At 42.0% G+C, this 15323-nt stretch overlaps 3 protein-coding genes across 6 annotated transcripts; 1 reads left to right on the top strand and 2 right to left on the bottom strand.

Moving 5' to 3' along the window:
- Positions 1–221: 221 nt before the first annotated feature.
- fpgt (fucose-1-phosphate guanylyltransferase) lies at positions 222–2682 on the bottom strand (the record flags this gene model as incomplete). Its single annotated transcript, XM_080833012.1, has 4 exons — positions 222–1624; positions 1936–2028; positions 2117–2284; positions 2610–2682. The coding sequence occupies 4 exons, from the start codon at positions 2680–2682 to the stop codon at positions 222–224; spliced, it is 1737 nt and encodes a 578-aa protein (XP_080689138.1).
- A 787-nt stretch (positions 2683–3469) lies between these two features.
- lrriq3 (leucine-rich repeats and IQ motif containing 3) lies at positions 3470–4307 on the top strand (the record flags this gene model as incomplete). Its single annotated transcript, XM_080860312.1, has 3 exons — positions 3470–3625; positions 3737–3986; positions 4156–4307. 3 exons carry the CDS (start codon positions 3470–3472, stop codon positions 4305–4307), a joined length of 558 nt encoding a protein of 185 aa, XP_080716438.1.
- A 1855-nt stretch (positions 4308–6162) lies between these two features.
- Positions 6163–13586, bottom strand: acot11b (acyl-CoA thioesterase 11b). 4 transcript variants are annotated; one of them, XM_080832341.1, is made up of 16 exons: positions 13478–13586; positions 11540–11739; positions 10996–11065; positions 10833–10893; positions 10588–10689; positions 10181–10316; positions 9462–9618; positions 9217–9336; positions 8961–9099; positions 8690–8745; positions 8486–8552; positions 8307–8390; positions 8073–8206; positions 7771–7902; positions 7402–7528; positions 6163–7306 (listed from the first exon to the last, which is right to left on the bottom strand). In XM_080832341.1, the coding sequence occupies exons 2-16, from the start codon at positions 11727–11729 to the stop codon at positions 7148–7150; spliced, it is 1734 nt and encodes a 577-aa protein (XP_080688467.1). In that variant the 5' UTR covers positions 11730–11739; positions 13478–13586; the 3' UTR covers positions 6163–7147. The 4 variants fall into 4 exon arrangements, with proteins under 4 accessions (XP_080688467.1, XP_080688466.1, XP_080688469.1 ...); XM_080832340.1 differs by having other exon boundaries at positions 11540–11764; positions 13478–13582; XM_080832343.1 differs by having other exon boundaries at positions 10181–10310; positions 11540–11764; positions 13478–13582.
- Between the last annotated feature and the right edge of the window lie 1737 nt (positions 13587–15323).

The following is a 15323-nucleotide window of genomic DNA, read 5'->3' as shown; positions in this document are numbered from 1 at the left end:
TTTTTATATACCACCCCAGTACAAAACCTTAGGACACACAAACTGATTCCCTCTGGCTAAAAGCAACATTTAAAATGGAAAAAAAACCTGAGTTCTCTATCCTTGCAAAAATATTGGCCGCGATTAACGAAACCTTATCCCATTATTTCTGAAATTTCTTATGTACAAGCTGTTTCATGACATCATTATTTGGCCGAAGAACATGATCGAATGTTACTATTTTACTTCTCCTTCGAAATGTCCTCATAGAGGCCCCTTCTGAACCTCAGCATCTCCTCCAGGTTTTTGTTCTGCAGGGCCTCCTGCAGTGAGACAAGCCTGAGGTCCTTGAGCGTCGCGACTGTGGAGTTTCCCCGCAGAGCCAGGACCATCTGCAGGCTCGTGGAGACTGAACTCCTCAGGTCAGGGCAGACTGGGAAGATGCAGGCGACCCACAGGCTGCATGCAGATTTGTCTCCAGAGAAACGCAGGCTCTCCAGAGACAGGCCCCAGTGCTCTGCACATTCCACTAGGCTGGCTCCAAAGTACTTCAGGGAACCCGCTTCAGCAGGACTGGCTACACTGAGCTTGAGGTTGTCCTTTATGCTAAAAGCGACCGTCACAAACCCGACGCTCCCGTTTAGGTCGACAGATAGTGAGTGCATGAAGGTTTGGCAGGGAACTGACAGTCCTGCGTCAACCCAGCACCCACTAACGATCGACTTTTCACCTACTGTAACATCTGCGCTGAGCCTGGAGTACTCCACTACTGACCCTGGGGACACGACCGCACTGGGATGCAAAACACTGTGCATAACACAAGCCACGGGGGACCCGGAGTCTTTGCAGTCACAGGCGCTAAAGGCAATGGGCAGAAGGCCTAGTTCCTCTCTGAGAGAGGGATCCTCAGTCAGGTGAAAGAGGTACTCCTCAGTGGTACCGATGTGGTAAAACTTTGAGTTGTTGAGCAGGACGACATTAAGAGGGGTGCCTTTCAGGCGATTAAATATTCTCTGCCGGATGTCCACCAGGCTGCTCTCCTTCGTGGTGACGTTGGAGCTGTTGTTGGTGTATGCTACAGTGGCTCCTGGCCCCAGAGCCTGGAGAAAGTCCCCATATGCATCAACCTCACAGGTTAATGGCTCAACTTCTTTGAGCACGTTCAGCAGAGTCATTGAAGTAGAGTAGTCCATATAGTACGTGCTGTCTGTGTACACAAATTCTGCATCGCTTACAGACTCACAGTTGTCCTGTCTCCTGCGAACAGCACCTGTTTTATACATTTTATCAACACTTGGCTTGTGCAAAAACTGCTGGCAGGACGTATATACCATCTCAGAGATTCCAGAGTTTTCCCCGGAATCCAACACAAACACCCCATGCCCTGTACCGATGGTTAGCGAAGACGGGTGGGCCAGAGCCGTGAAACCGGATCTGTTGAACTTGATGCTCTCCCCTTCTGGGATGCTGTAGAGTTCAATGTCATCTGCACACGTCACTAGCAAACCTGGCTTCATGTGGACAGGGAAGTCGACATACAGAGCCAGCTTTAGCTCCAGCATCTGATACAGAGGTTCTCCACATGGCAGGGCAGTGAAGATCTTTCCCAAAGCGCTGGCACTGGGCAGACGTTGGCTGAATCCACCTGTGGAAACACATTGCCATTGCTATAACTCCCACATCATACCCAAAGGTTCCTGTATAAGTGCAGTCTTTTTCAAAATCTTGTCTTCAATAAACTGAATAAAGCTCCAAACATTACAGTATTGTTAGAGGATGATTCTTGCGCAACTTCACCAACTCACAAAGGGCTTGGATTACTTGGAAGTAAATGTCAAGGTTTACAAAATCCAGCTAGACATAAATTTAAATTTAATTCACAGTTCACAGTTCAAAATGTTTCGGCACACTGGTCAGGCTAACCAAAACAATACAGTATATGTAAACGTCACAAACCTGCATGTATCAGGATCACTCTGAATGCAAATAAGGCCTTGCCATACATTTTCTCAAGGTGCTGAAGTGAATAAAGAGTTGAACCTCCATTTCCTATAATCACACAGCAGAAAAGAAGAAGGTTCATAAATTGTAAAAAACAGAACAGAGCAAAACGGAGACTGATAGATTGGCTACCAACCGATTTTACAGCCAGCTGGATCTGCAAACACGTGATAGGGAACGCCAAGAGGTAGTTCTTTTCTGCCAAGTTTCTCTTTAATCTGAAGTTCATAAGAAACTCTCTGATCTTCATCCACAGCTGTGAGAACAACAAGGTCCCAGAATTCTCCAGGCTTCACCTCTTTACCTGCGTATGGTTGACAAAAATATGAACATGGTGTCAAGTTGAATTGGTCTGTATCTGAAGTGAATGGGTAGTTATGTCACTAGCCATTATCCAACCCTAATTATACAGTAAGCATTATCAGCGTGAATGGCCAGAGCAATGCAATGCATGACCAATCTATTGACTTCAGACCTCCAGGTATGAAGATATGTGGTATAGTTCTAGACACCACTCAGTAAACCCCAATAGGTGTAACGTTATATTTGTACAAATGTGTAGGTGATTCATAATGTTTGTACTGTTTAAAGCAGCGAACCCATGTATATTTATGTTACAGTAAGCCTACCCCTTATTTTGTTGAACTTTTCCAGTTTTTCCCTGGTCGCCCTTTGCAGCATTTCATTTCCGCGTTCAGTCATGATTAATAATATATTTTAAGCACCGTAGAATTGTCAGAGTGCCAACTGACAGAGTTCAACCAGATACTGCTAGAAATGCATAACAATCATAGTCATTTCGACATTTATTAATAATGAAACCACCGAGGTTTGCCAGATGGCTGCCACTTCAGCACTTCCGTATTTGAAGCGCGTCACTTAAGCCACGTGACTCGCAAACTGTGCTCCACCAGAACACACAAAAGTCACCAGACATTGCATAAAATGCGACGGATAGATAAATACAGAATAGTTGTACAAAATGGAATTAATTATGATGAATACGTACAGGCCTTGCATAAATGCAAACGCTTCTTGGTCACTTGTTTTTCATTCTGCCACACGGTTGTCATGACAACGTTATAGTAGCGAGTTAGTTGGAATGGGGAGGCCAGCAAAGGTTTAGCTATAGGTAAGTTGATAACATGCTAGCTAATACTTTTCAAATCTTTTACACCTGTGATACCTTTCAGTAGGCTATAACTACATGTATTTTATTATAAAGGAGGACATACTATGTTGTTTTAGCTTGTATTGTGATCCAGGATTTATGTAAATTACATCCAATTAATAATCATCTTGGATTCTGAATGTTATATATTTTAGTGACCGATTGACATCTCATTACTTTAGTGACATGATGTGACTACCATAAACAGGCTGAATGGATATCGTTGATGCTCAGCAGTTTCTCGTAAGCTGCACTGCATCACTAATTTTTCATCATGGAGTGTTGGAGCTTGAGGGTAAAACCCTACAGGATATTGTGATGGTCAGACTGGGCAGCCATATGCTTAAAAATGTGGCGAATTTCGAGTGCTGCCTGTCATTGAGGATTTGCATCCTAGCCAACAACTTCATTACCAACATAGCTGCTTTGTCAGAGTGTGTTCATTTGGTGAAGTTAGATCTAAGTGGAAATCAGGTAGGTTCAGGCCAACAATATAGCTACAAAAATGTGTTTTGTATTTAGTGACAATTTAAATTAAGCATGTTATTATGTTGATCACAACAAACGTGTCCATATCAATTTCAGATAACACAACTACCCAATGTAGACTTTTGGAAAAGGTTTGAGAAACTGCAGCTACTAAATCTTCATGACAACAATATGTCAACCAGACAGCATGTTATAGGGTTATCTGGCTGTCCAAGCTTGTATGCTCTGACCCTGAATGACACACCCTTGAGCTTGAGGGGAAGCTACAGGCACTGCATTGTCAACAGCTTGTGGTCACTGAAAGCTTTGGACAAGCACGTAATTTCTGATGAGGAGATCATCGAAGGTTTAACACTTACTACTAAATTCAAAAAAATGAACCCTAATTTAGCAGTTGATCTTCACCCTGCCTCAAAAATGGTTAGTGTTGGTCCATCCTCCTGTATTGTGCAATGCAACCATATGAGTGTATTTGTATTGAACTTTGTAGGACTACGCATGCTTGCTCTGAATAGTTTGTCTGTACCCTCAGGAACCCTTCAAGATTGAAATAAAGTTGGTCATGAAGATAATCTCAAAGATTAATCAGATCCAGGCAATGTATTCTCCAACTTTAGTTATTCAGAGATGGATAAGAGGTCATCTTACCAGGAAAATTCTTAAGTAAAATACCTACGTTTCACCACTGCACTCACATTTACTGATTTGGGAGGTGCTGTGATACACTTACCTTTTAATAATGCCAGGATGAACATGTGTAAAGTGTGTCGGGGACTACTATGAGGAAAAAACAAAACATATTAATACTTATTTAACTTACATTGTCAGTATCACAAGTACATCATGGCACTGGAGAGAGATAAAAAGACAGCTTTCCATCATATCTGAGGCCACAAGTGAAGACACTTCTCATTCTGACAAACATAAACATGTGAGTTTGTTAACTACAAGGCATGTTGGTTCAACAAACTGGTACTTTAAAATTATGAATTACATAATTTATACAGAGCTGTAGTTACCAGACAATGTAAACATGTTGTTTACATGATTTATTTACCACTTAGGAACAGAAAAAAGGGGGTTTGCACATGAAGCTTGTTGTGAATTTGCTCACTGGCACTGGAGAGGTAAGATTAGTAGATTCTGTGTTTCATGGTATCACTGAGTTACTAAATCAATCTTTTATACAAAAGTTATTTTGTGTTGATGCAGGGTGTATGTGAAGAACTGGCTCGCTCAGCTACTGATGATAAAAAACTGAAAGCCTGCTTTCCACCCACCAACACCCCCCAGCACAGTAAAGTTTTAAGATTAGGCCCACCCGAAGAGAGAGGTAATGTGTCTTTTTCGTTGGCTTTTTCAGATTTAGCACTTGTATTTGTATTTTGATAAAATCACATTTCCTATTTCTGGACAGCTGTCAAGGACGTGTCTGAAGAGTTGCAAAAACTGGCACTCGAGATTACAGACATCCACATGTTTGCCTGCAAAGCTGTGCTCCACCAGGCAGACCCCGTCACCGACATGCTCCTCTCCCGGCGGCAGGTGGGCAAGGTTGTGCGGGAGGACATCAGCCATCTCCGCACCCAGAAGCCGAGTCCCAAGAAACCCCTGCGCCCTCGCCTCCCCATGATCACTGCCGAGCAGAGGCTGATAGACCACTGCCATGCCGGCATCAACCTGGAGGTCTTCCACATTATCGAGAGAGGCCACAGGGCAAGCGAGCGCGACGTGACACACAGGAAGAGGGCTGAGCACGTTGTGCAAGCCCAGGCAAAGAGGGAGGAGGCCAAGGAATACAGAGACGTCTTCATGGAGGGATGCAGGAAGAAGGTGCTGATGCAGAGAGAGCAGGAGCAGGTGGAGCTGCAGGACACGCTACTGCGGCTGAAGGCCAGTCAGAACCGAGAAATCCAGCTGGCCAAGGAGAAGCACACCCTGTTCTTGGAGAGAAAGAAGCTTCAGCGCCAGGAGCAGGCAAAGGTGGATGACTTCTGCAGCCGCCACGTCTCCCTGTGTAAGGTCATAGCCAGCCAGAGCACCCGACAGTGGCGAAACGTCATGCTGCAAGAGAAGCAAAGCCTAATAACGTCCACCCGGGCACACGCTGCAAGGCAAAAGAAGCTGATCCAGAAGTACTTTGAGCACAGGTACACACTAAGATTTGGTGGTATGATCCTTTTCATGCAATGTTCATGCTTTCAAAAACTGTGTTATTTTTTTAACACTGCTTAATTTTGCTGTAGGAAACAGTTCAATAAAGAAAGTGCCATGATGTCTCAAAAGAACTTGGACACCTACAAGGAGAATGTGCACAATAACCTGCTGCGGGCAGCCAAGGTCCGGGCGGCTAGAATAAAATCCAGTCACGTAAAGACGGGGGCCAGGATATCCCTGGTGCTTGAGAAAACCCACATAAATCTGAACGAAAGTTTAAACAAAAAAGACTCACACATCTCATACCACAACACCACACCACAAATCGCAGAAGACAACCGATAAACCAACGAAAGAAAAACCTGGGTGTTTTTTTTTTATTCTCTTTTACTTAAGTCCTTAAAAAAAATCAAAATGTCAAAAGACTTTTCTACCAGAATTCCACATCATGTTCTCATTCATGTAGAGACATCAAACACTTACAGTACATATGTATATAATCTTTCATATGCAAAATGACACCTGTATTGCCTTTACTTAATATGCAACGGTGACATTTATCTAATGCCTACTAGAGCTGAGAGGACTTTGTAACTGAAAGGAAATCTTATTTAAAGGATCGTTATGTAGTTTTTGCCAAAAATGTAAAAATGCTTCTTGCCCTGCAAGATTGTCTTAATTATTAGTATTGGTATAATGAATATAACAGACTTGGTCAATATTACAATGTATTGTGTTTGATTGTTCATATTAAGATTAATGACGACTTTGGCATTCAATTGGACGCCAAAGCCTGTTTGTTTTTTTTATCAAATTAAATCATACCCATCATGACATTGTTTCCGTGGGGCAAAGGAACATTTTTAATGGCACCAAAAACTACCCAGCTGCACCCTAGAGTGAGTTGATGGTGCTAACAAACTGAACCCATGCATCCAATTCACAATAATGTAATTTCCTGCAGCATTACAAAAGCAAGTCTTATTTTTGATACCCTCAGTGCTGTAAAGTGCTATGAATTGCTACACAGTATCACTGCATGAAACATGTGTTATATTGCCTAACACTGACCTGTTATACAATAAACCAACTGGCATTTACAAAGGTGTTTTTGAACATATATACTACATTATATATATAAATACTACATTCTCAGGAAAATGTCCGGACAGATACCACTACCGTGTAATAAATAATCAATCATGAAATAAGAATTAATAAACTTCTAACAACAGTGTTTATGCCCAGAGTCTAAAGCAGTCAGGACAGCTCTGAAGAAGGCAAGATTTATGAAGCTCAGAGACTTCAGCTTCTTCTATGGAATTGGAGACTCCTGCCATCCCGGTTCCTTCAAAGCGCAGAGGGGGAATGTGAGGCAAGGCTGTCTCTGTTCCTCTCTAGAAACTCGCTGCAGGCGGAAAAGGTATTGGAGAAGCTTGAGGAAAGTCCTGCGATATCAGTTGAAATGTAAGGTAAGACTCCTGGAGTGGCCTGGTTGTAGTAGGAGATCTGAGAAAAACACAGGTGGAACAAATATCAAAGCTGTGCTGATCTCTTGTGAATACTGCTGACTTTTATCCATTATAACGTTTTTGTTTTCGTACCTTAGTAAGGTTGTCCAACTCTTCCGAAATACTGAAACCAGCACAGAGAACCTCTCCTCGGTTTAAGTTCTCAGTTGGTGGGTGAGTGGGCAGAGTCACCGAGCGCAGGGCAATAAGGTAAGGCTCACTATAAAGAGGGATGAAAAGGAGAGCGAGATAGAGAGAGAGACCGTTAATTCAGGTGGAGAGCTAGAGAGAGGGAGTGACCGTTAATTCAGGTGGAGAGCTACAGAGAGAGAGTGACAGTTTATTCAGGTGGAGAGACAGAGAGAGAGCGAGAGAGTAATCTCTGGGGGTTATGTGAAGGCTAGATTAGATTAGAAGGCTAATGGGAAAATAAGAAGTGGTGCTTTTCTGAGAACATCCTACCTTGGGTCACATGGACGCCTCCGTGAGGCTAGCATAATGAAGTCTTGGTCCTTGCCCCCCTTTCTGACCGAGGGAGTGACCACTCGGTAGATGGTGTCATCCTCATCGGCTTGGTTTATTACCTCACACTCTCTTTGAAACATGAGCACAACACATAATTAACAACACTAAGAACATTATTAATGCTGTTGTCATCACCATTATAAGTACCACCAACCTAAGCGAGGTACACAATAACCAGAAAAAATATATTTGTTTCATCCTCATTTTTGCATACTTAAAATATTCGTAATAGTGCATACTCATAGTGCCTGTCCCACTCCTTCCTGCGCGTCAGATCGGACAGAAGCACAAACACTTGTTCTGCTGGCACGTTCACAAGAGTTTCCACTTTAAAACACAGCTTTTGGTTCTTCTCTAATGTATACAAGCTCACCTGGAATAAATACTCAAATCAGTCAACTGTTTATTCCTAGTTAGAAAATGAAAACTACAAATATCCAAAACAGTGAGTAAAAGTTGCAACTAGTTCCAACCTTTTTTTTTTCTGAAGACAATAGCCAGTTGCTCCGAGCAGACAACAGTTTTAAGGCCGACACATTGTTGTAACTGAGATATATCTGTTGGAGAGAACAATTCCAAGTCAAAGGTCAACCTTTTGACATGTAAAGTGAAATACATGTAATTATCTTTATTGTCGTATTTTGTACGCTACCTGATTACTGGGGTCCCAAGGAACAGATAATGGCACTTCAGTATGCTTGCAGGAAATTATGTACTTCCTGAAACAAAGCACAGTGTACATGGAGTAGCTCTCTATAGCTGGACATTTTCCACCACCTTTTCAAAGCACTAGACTCAATATAGGTGGGAAATCAGTTGAATGCTTGAAGAATGGATTAGTGTCTCCAGTACGCACCTATCCAGTCTAATTTTCTTCCTGGCAATGGCCTCCTGGAACCGGCGCTTCCCATCCTGTGGATCCAGTAAGACTCAAGAATCAGTGTGTGTGTGAGAAGATGCAGGCAGAAAAAAAGAGACTGATTTTCCGCAGCTGAGCTGAAAAACAGTCTGGCATTACTGGGGTATTTGGGGATAAGCACCTTTGACATTCTCAGTTGTGAGGAATGCAGCTAATTCTGAGTTGTAGCTAGGAATGCATCAGCCTTGCAGCATTAGCGTGGTCTTACCACTGGTTCAGGTCGAATGCGGGGCAGTGTGCGCGGTTTCTTGTCACTGTCTAGCACCTCAAACGTCATGAAGGCACTGTTGATATGGCGAAGTGGCTCACCTCCTTGATAGGCCTCAGCACACACACCTACCTCCATACTGTGGTTTTACATGGATAAATTCAGACTTGGTGTAAATTACATTGTGAATAAACATGTAAATTAAGGATATCAATGACAGTAACAACTGTTACGTTTGTATTTTGAGGAGAAATACCTTTTCTTGAAGGCGTTGTTGACAATTGCCTTCAAAACCAAGCGGTCACCTATGTGAGATGGGCCTCGAAAGTGGAACATGTCAATTGTTCTAAGTGTTGGATGAGCGTTACAAAGTCGGCTAAAAGATGAGAACAGAGCATATGTCAAAGTCATTTTGGAAGTCACGAGACATGAAGCAAATTTGAATATATTGCAATGACATAATAAGCATATTACAACATAATGTTGGGCTCTGTGATTCACCTTGCGGCGATGGTGGCCACATTTTCCATCCAGGCCATTATCTGCCCTCCGAACGTGCTGACCTGGTGGTTGGCATGGGGTGGCAACACAAGCTCTACACTCTCCACCCTGGTGCGCTCCGCTGCCACACCGTGCTGGTGCTCCTCACACTCAGGGCCTGAGGAGCAATATTACGCACTCACATACCCAAAAAACTAATAACTTATCCGGTGTTTCCTAACTTCAGAGGCTTAAGCTAATCTTACGGCATGTAACGTGCGGCAAGGGACGCTTAATGACGGGTGAAAAGGCTAGAATCGTTTCATAAGTTCTGTCAGTCAACCAAAAGCAGAAGTGATGGGGGCAATCAGCTGATTCACTGCAGTGGCACTGAAGCAAAAACATGGCAGGATTGTTTCACTTTCCGAGCCAGTAAGTTTCCACCTCTCCTTAGTCATAACATTTACATTTTACATTTAGTCATCTGGCAGATGCTTTTACTCAAAGCGACTTATGAGTGAGGCACAATGCAGGCACGGAGCAGAGCTATTGAAAATACATTAAAAACAAAGTGCCATAGAACTAACATTTCAGTTTTGCTGGACTTAAAGAGCAGATAGAGTTAGAGTTCCCAAGAGTACCCCTTTCAGAGACAAAACACATTTGTAGCAGCAAAATATCCGACAAAAGCCAGAGTTAGGAGAAGTTATTTTGAGGAGAGGTAGGGTATGGTCCAGTACCTGACTGAGATGTGCTCCAGCTGAGAAGGTCATTGATGGTCTCTGCATGAATGAGCCTCATCCTCCTCCTCTCTGCCGCCAGGCTATACTCCACCTGCTCGGCCTGTGTGTGCGGGATCACCTGCTTCAACTGGACCTAAACACAGTCACACAGGTGACAGGGGATGAAACTGATGGACGGACTGCCACGACTTGAAAATAATATCATGACAACTATGAATTAACATTTGTTGGGCACTGGTTGAAAAGGTGAAAGTGAAAAAAAAAATGTGTAAACTGCTTTTCTACTTTGATTAAATGATTCTACTTGATTATGTCTCCTGAAGAAGTAAGTACTTCTAAGTTTAACAACCCCCAGGGCAACAAGTTATGTAACATTTATATCTGCACCTGAACAACATCCTTACCTTCCCCGCCTCTGTCCGTCGTGCTACAAATGTGGCAAATGCATGGCACACCTTGCACTGATGATCACTGAAAAGGTCCTCACAGCTAACCACTATACCAACCTGAGGAAGAATAAAGCTACTGGCATCACCACTTCAAAATAAGCACAGAAGCCAAATCTAATCAACAAAATGATTAATGAAATACTCTTAAATCACAAATGATGCAATAAAGTCTTTATGTATTAAACTGTGTGAAGAACTACCTCCATGCTGGATGTGAATGCCCTGTTCACTTTGGCTTTGATATGAACAACTTGGCCCACACTGGAGTGAGACATAAAACAGTAATAATGAGTATTAATCAACATTCATGCTTATTCATTAAGAAAGAGATGTATAAGTCACTTAGATTGTGATGCATGTTACCCAATGGTGTGTTCAAAGTGGATATCATCAACAGAGGCAGTTACACAGGAGCATCCAGCATGCCTTTCAGCTGTGGGAAAAGAAAGGAATTACAGGAATTTGTGAATAGACTACAACAACGTGTTGAGGCAAATACACTACAAATGCAAATTACTTAAATGAATGTTTAGGATAAACATAGTAATGTTGTTTGTTTACAGGTTAAAACAAATACATTCAACAATGTTACATTCCAGGCTATCTATAATTATTTGTCATGCAATGCATGTCAAGCAACTGACCATGATGGACATTCATATCTAGGAGATAAGATAACGCCCTCACAATCAGTGTAAAATGGCCCTTCATAGACAATCTAATTACCCCTCCAGTCTTTGTTTGTGGTTTGTATGAACAAGGGAAGGAACAGGTTAGTGGGGGGTTGTCTGTGTTTCCATGACCAACATGTTTACACATACCAGCGTGTCCTCTAAGAAGGTTATTTCCTCAGCCCTTATTGCCTTGCCCCCCCCCCCCCCCCCCCCCCCGCGCCCCCCGAGCTCACCTGAGAGGCAGGCGGTAGAGTCCATCCACTTCAACAGCTGGCCCACGCTGACCTCCCCGCAGTGGTTGGCATGGCAGGGCAGCACAATCTGGCTCATCTTGACCTCCGTGGGGTTCCTGTACACCTCGCCACTCTCCAGGATGAACAGGGGCTCCTCCAGGAGCTCTGAATCCCAGTCCTCTGAGGCCATGTCTGAGGATCTGAGTGTTAAAGAGGCTGAAATGTCTGCCAAAGTTTGGACAGTAAACAGTGAGGGACAGTTTGCTGACCGTTAGTAACAGGGTTAGACTCAACAGACGTGGGGGCAGGAGAACAAAGGGCTGCCTTGAGTTACGCGTGTTCTGTCAGCTGGGTTTTGTACTGCCACATCAAAGGATTTATGCAAGTCTTCGTGTTCAAAACAATAACAGTTCCGTGCACTCACATGTTTGAAAGAATATTAACTTCAAGTAGGATTTTGAAGATTATACATTTTCTTTTCAATTTCAAAAGAATTCATACTTGAAAGGGAGCATTCTGCAACAGAAATGTAATCGTGGGAATAACTGCGCAGAAATCAGGCGAGCATCACACACTGAGTGCCTTTTGCTAAATACAAAAATAAGATGCACAGATTCAACCAAACAAAAGGCTTTAAAATGCCAATAACTAAATAAAAACAACTTACAAAACATTGACAATTCAAGCTCTTCAGGAGCAGGCTGCCCAAAACAAATAATGATATTTATCATAGACCATCATCCCCAGTGATTTCTTTCCCATCAACTGTGTGATGACTTCAAATATCTAGATCACTTTGATTTCAGACATGTTTAGTAGTCCTCTATCACAAATGAAAAACATGTCTTCAACATATTGTCAGACTTTTGTTGTTGGCGTGTTCAGTACAGAAACAATGACTACAGGTTGGAACAAAGTAAAGCCAGGTTCAGTTATTAAGCTTAATTGTAACATATTTAGAGTTGCTCTGAGGGTTTGTGTCACAATAGTACATGATAGAGCATGTCTTCATCATTCATTAATTTTAGGACAAGTTCCCACATGGTGCCAGTTACATTTGTTTTGAAAGTGACGTATGTTTTCAGGCAAACACGTCAATTCACATAGGTCTCCAACTGGCAGTAATGCACTATCCATTATCAGAACTAATATTAGGCTATTGTTGACTATGATGATACATTTTCTAACTTAGCCCTACAACTCAACTGTGACAAATCAACTTAATACACTTCATTTGAATCAATCTGCAGATTTTGAAGGGCATAATTGTTCTGAAAAACAAAGATTTAGTCCAGAGTTGGGCCTGTGCCACAAAGCTGACAATGGCTGAATTGTGCTCTTCAGATGCAGAAGCCTTTCAGAGGACTCGTGGATTAACAGGCAAGACTGCCATTTCTCAGACTTTTACCCCAAAGAGTCAGCGTTAGTCACGGACGTCTCCTAATGAAAATCCCTGAACTTAACAAAAGTGATCCAATCTTACAACATAGCCCTGGATGTGGCATTCATTTGTTACAGCGCCTCTTCTAAAAACTATTTTCACTCAGAGCGAAATACCAAACGTTCTTCAGCACCAGCTCACATGGCCTGGTCACCTGTCTGTTATGCCTCCTTCAAATCCACGACATTCCATGACCTCCAAACGAACATCACTTGGTCAGTGATAATCTATGCAGTGTAGCCTATTTTTAGACATACATACCAAAATGTCTCTTAATTAGGGTCCAAACACAAATAATTCAGTTGATATTAACGCAACATATCAACTTGAATACGTTGTAGGCTATAACAACTTCCATAAGACTTTTCAATTCACCGTTGAGATGTTTTCTGCCCTCGTTGCTGGATACAATTATTTGAGTGTAAACCTGGCCAAAGACTGAAATAACTGAAATGTTTTGTTTGTTTCCTCAGTTCAAAGTAATGAAAAGAACTTACTAAAAGTGTTCTGAGTGTTATTTCGCCATACTCGTGTGCCGGTATGTCCTACTTCCAAAGACTTTGTATACAAGCATACAGTCCACTCCACCGTACACCGATATAACAGCTTCACCAACTAAGTGGTCTGTGCGAACGATCATAACACACCCCCCTGAAAGATAGAGTTTCAGTTCCGCCCATCAAACTTTTTAAGGTAGAACGAAGTAATTACAACGCCCAACATCGTGTTTCTATTCTACGTGTGTTCTTAAAAGATACGATTGTAACGGTTTGACTAACATCGCCGCAATTTCTTCTTGTTCATTACCTTGACGAATAATCATTGTTTTGATCAACACATCACAAACGATTTTTTTTTTTTTTTTTTTTACATAGAAACCGTGTCCATCCAACTTTTTAATACGAATTTGACCATTCGAATTGGAAATAGTGAGTGGAAACGCTTGAAGTATAACATCTTCTAAACCAAATAAGAAATCGATTCGCTAGAGGAGGTGGATTAACTCTCGATTCGCCAGGGTATAATGCCACTAAGGTTGATGGAAACTCTACCAATCAACATGAAACTTGTCATGATTGTATTGCCATAAACATATCTCGTTTCCACCGACATGGTGCGGGAGACGGGGCTGGTGCTTGACCCTAGTTTAATCTAACCCTAACCCTAACCCTAACCCTAGACTCATTTGTGAAGTAGCGGTAACTAAAGCAAAAATCTAGCTCTTCACTAGCCAATACCTTGTGATGTAGGCTAAAGGTTCAAAGTGTATTAAATCTGACACACTACATCACTACCACATTTGACGCACTGCAAATCTCGTTCATGAGCGCTGCAACTGGCACAAAAATGTTTCACCAAAAATTACTATTGGTAGGTTGGCCTCTAGGAGGTGCACTACCCTAGTTCATTTTGATTTCATTTTTTCATTTCAGTGTTGCCACCTAGTGACTAATGTACATTGAATCATCTCCCGCTTCATTTGACATTGTATTGTGATGTAAAGGTTTAAAATTCAAGAAATTTGGCTACATCACTACCACATTTTTTGACACACGCCAGATTTAGTAAATTACGTCCAGAAGGGAAACTGCAGCTGTAAAATCTCAATACCTGAAGAACCGTTTTAGCACAAATGTGATATGCTTGATTTATGCTTGACAACCCCCCCCCCCCCCCCCCCCCCTTCTGTTAGGCGCATTGTGTTACCTCATTGAATGAAATGCGCCGTAGAAATAAAGTTTGATTTGTTTTGATTGTGCTTGAAGCCTGTGCTTGGTTTATTGATTTTAAAGATTGGTAGGTTCTGAAATATATGGAAGTAAAAATTTGTGAAAGGTAAGTAACTTTAAAACTACTATTCACTGTGTCTTCACAGAATGAGGCAATGTGACTCAATCATTACATCTTAAGGTCTGAGTTTTTCCTGTTCTTGGGACTAAAGGCCGTATGTTATATTGGTTTTGCCCGTACAGCTGCCATTTTTGTCTTAGCAGTACATATTGGTATCACCCTCCTCATGTTGTTTTTACAAATATTATTGTTAATACATCCTCTTCTGTTTACCCAATGTATGGCATTGTTGTTTTTGCCTAACCCCATAAAGCCTGTTGTATCATATTTGCTACATGAGTTTTTGAGATACAGGTCTACATCATCATCATCAGTACTTTCTCGTGCAACCTGACACAGCAAGTATTGAAGGTAATTTATCTGTAAATCCCTGTATTTTAATTGCAATTTACGATTCTGACAGAAAGATAATATCCCAACAAATCTTTGATGACACATAAACTTGGTATAAGTGCTCAGGACCCCTTCCTGAGATGGTGCAAAAATGTTGCA

The sequence above is a fragment of the Sprattus sprattus genome (genome assembly GCF_963457725.1).
Source record: "Sprattus sprattus genome assembly, chromosome: 2".
In the NCBI taxonomy this organism is placed as follows: Eukaryota; Metazoa; Chordata; class Actinopteri; order Clupeiformes; family Clupeidae; genus Sprattus; species Sprattus sprattus.
This window is presented reverse-complemented; position numbering and strand designations above follow the sequence as displayed.

Bases quoted from the DNA above. Each gene is read 5' to 3' on its own strand.
- acot11b (XM_080832341.1), bottom strand. From the start codon at position 11,729: ATGGCCTCAGAGGACTGGGATTCAGAGCTCCTGGAGGAGCCCCTGTTC. The intron at 9,619-10,180 runs GTACTGGACCAT...ATTGCTCCTCAG, and splicing joins CTGGAGCACATCTCAGTCAG to GCCCTGAGTGTGAGGAGCAC. The intron at 9,100-9,216 runs GTATTTCTCCTC...GTAAAACCACAG, and splicing joins AACAACGCCTTCAAGAAAAG to TATGGAGGTAGGTGTGTGTG.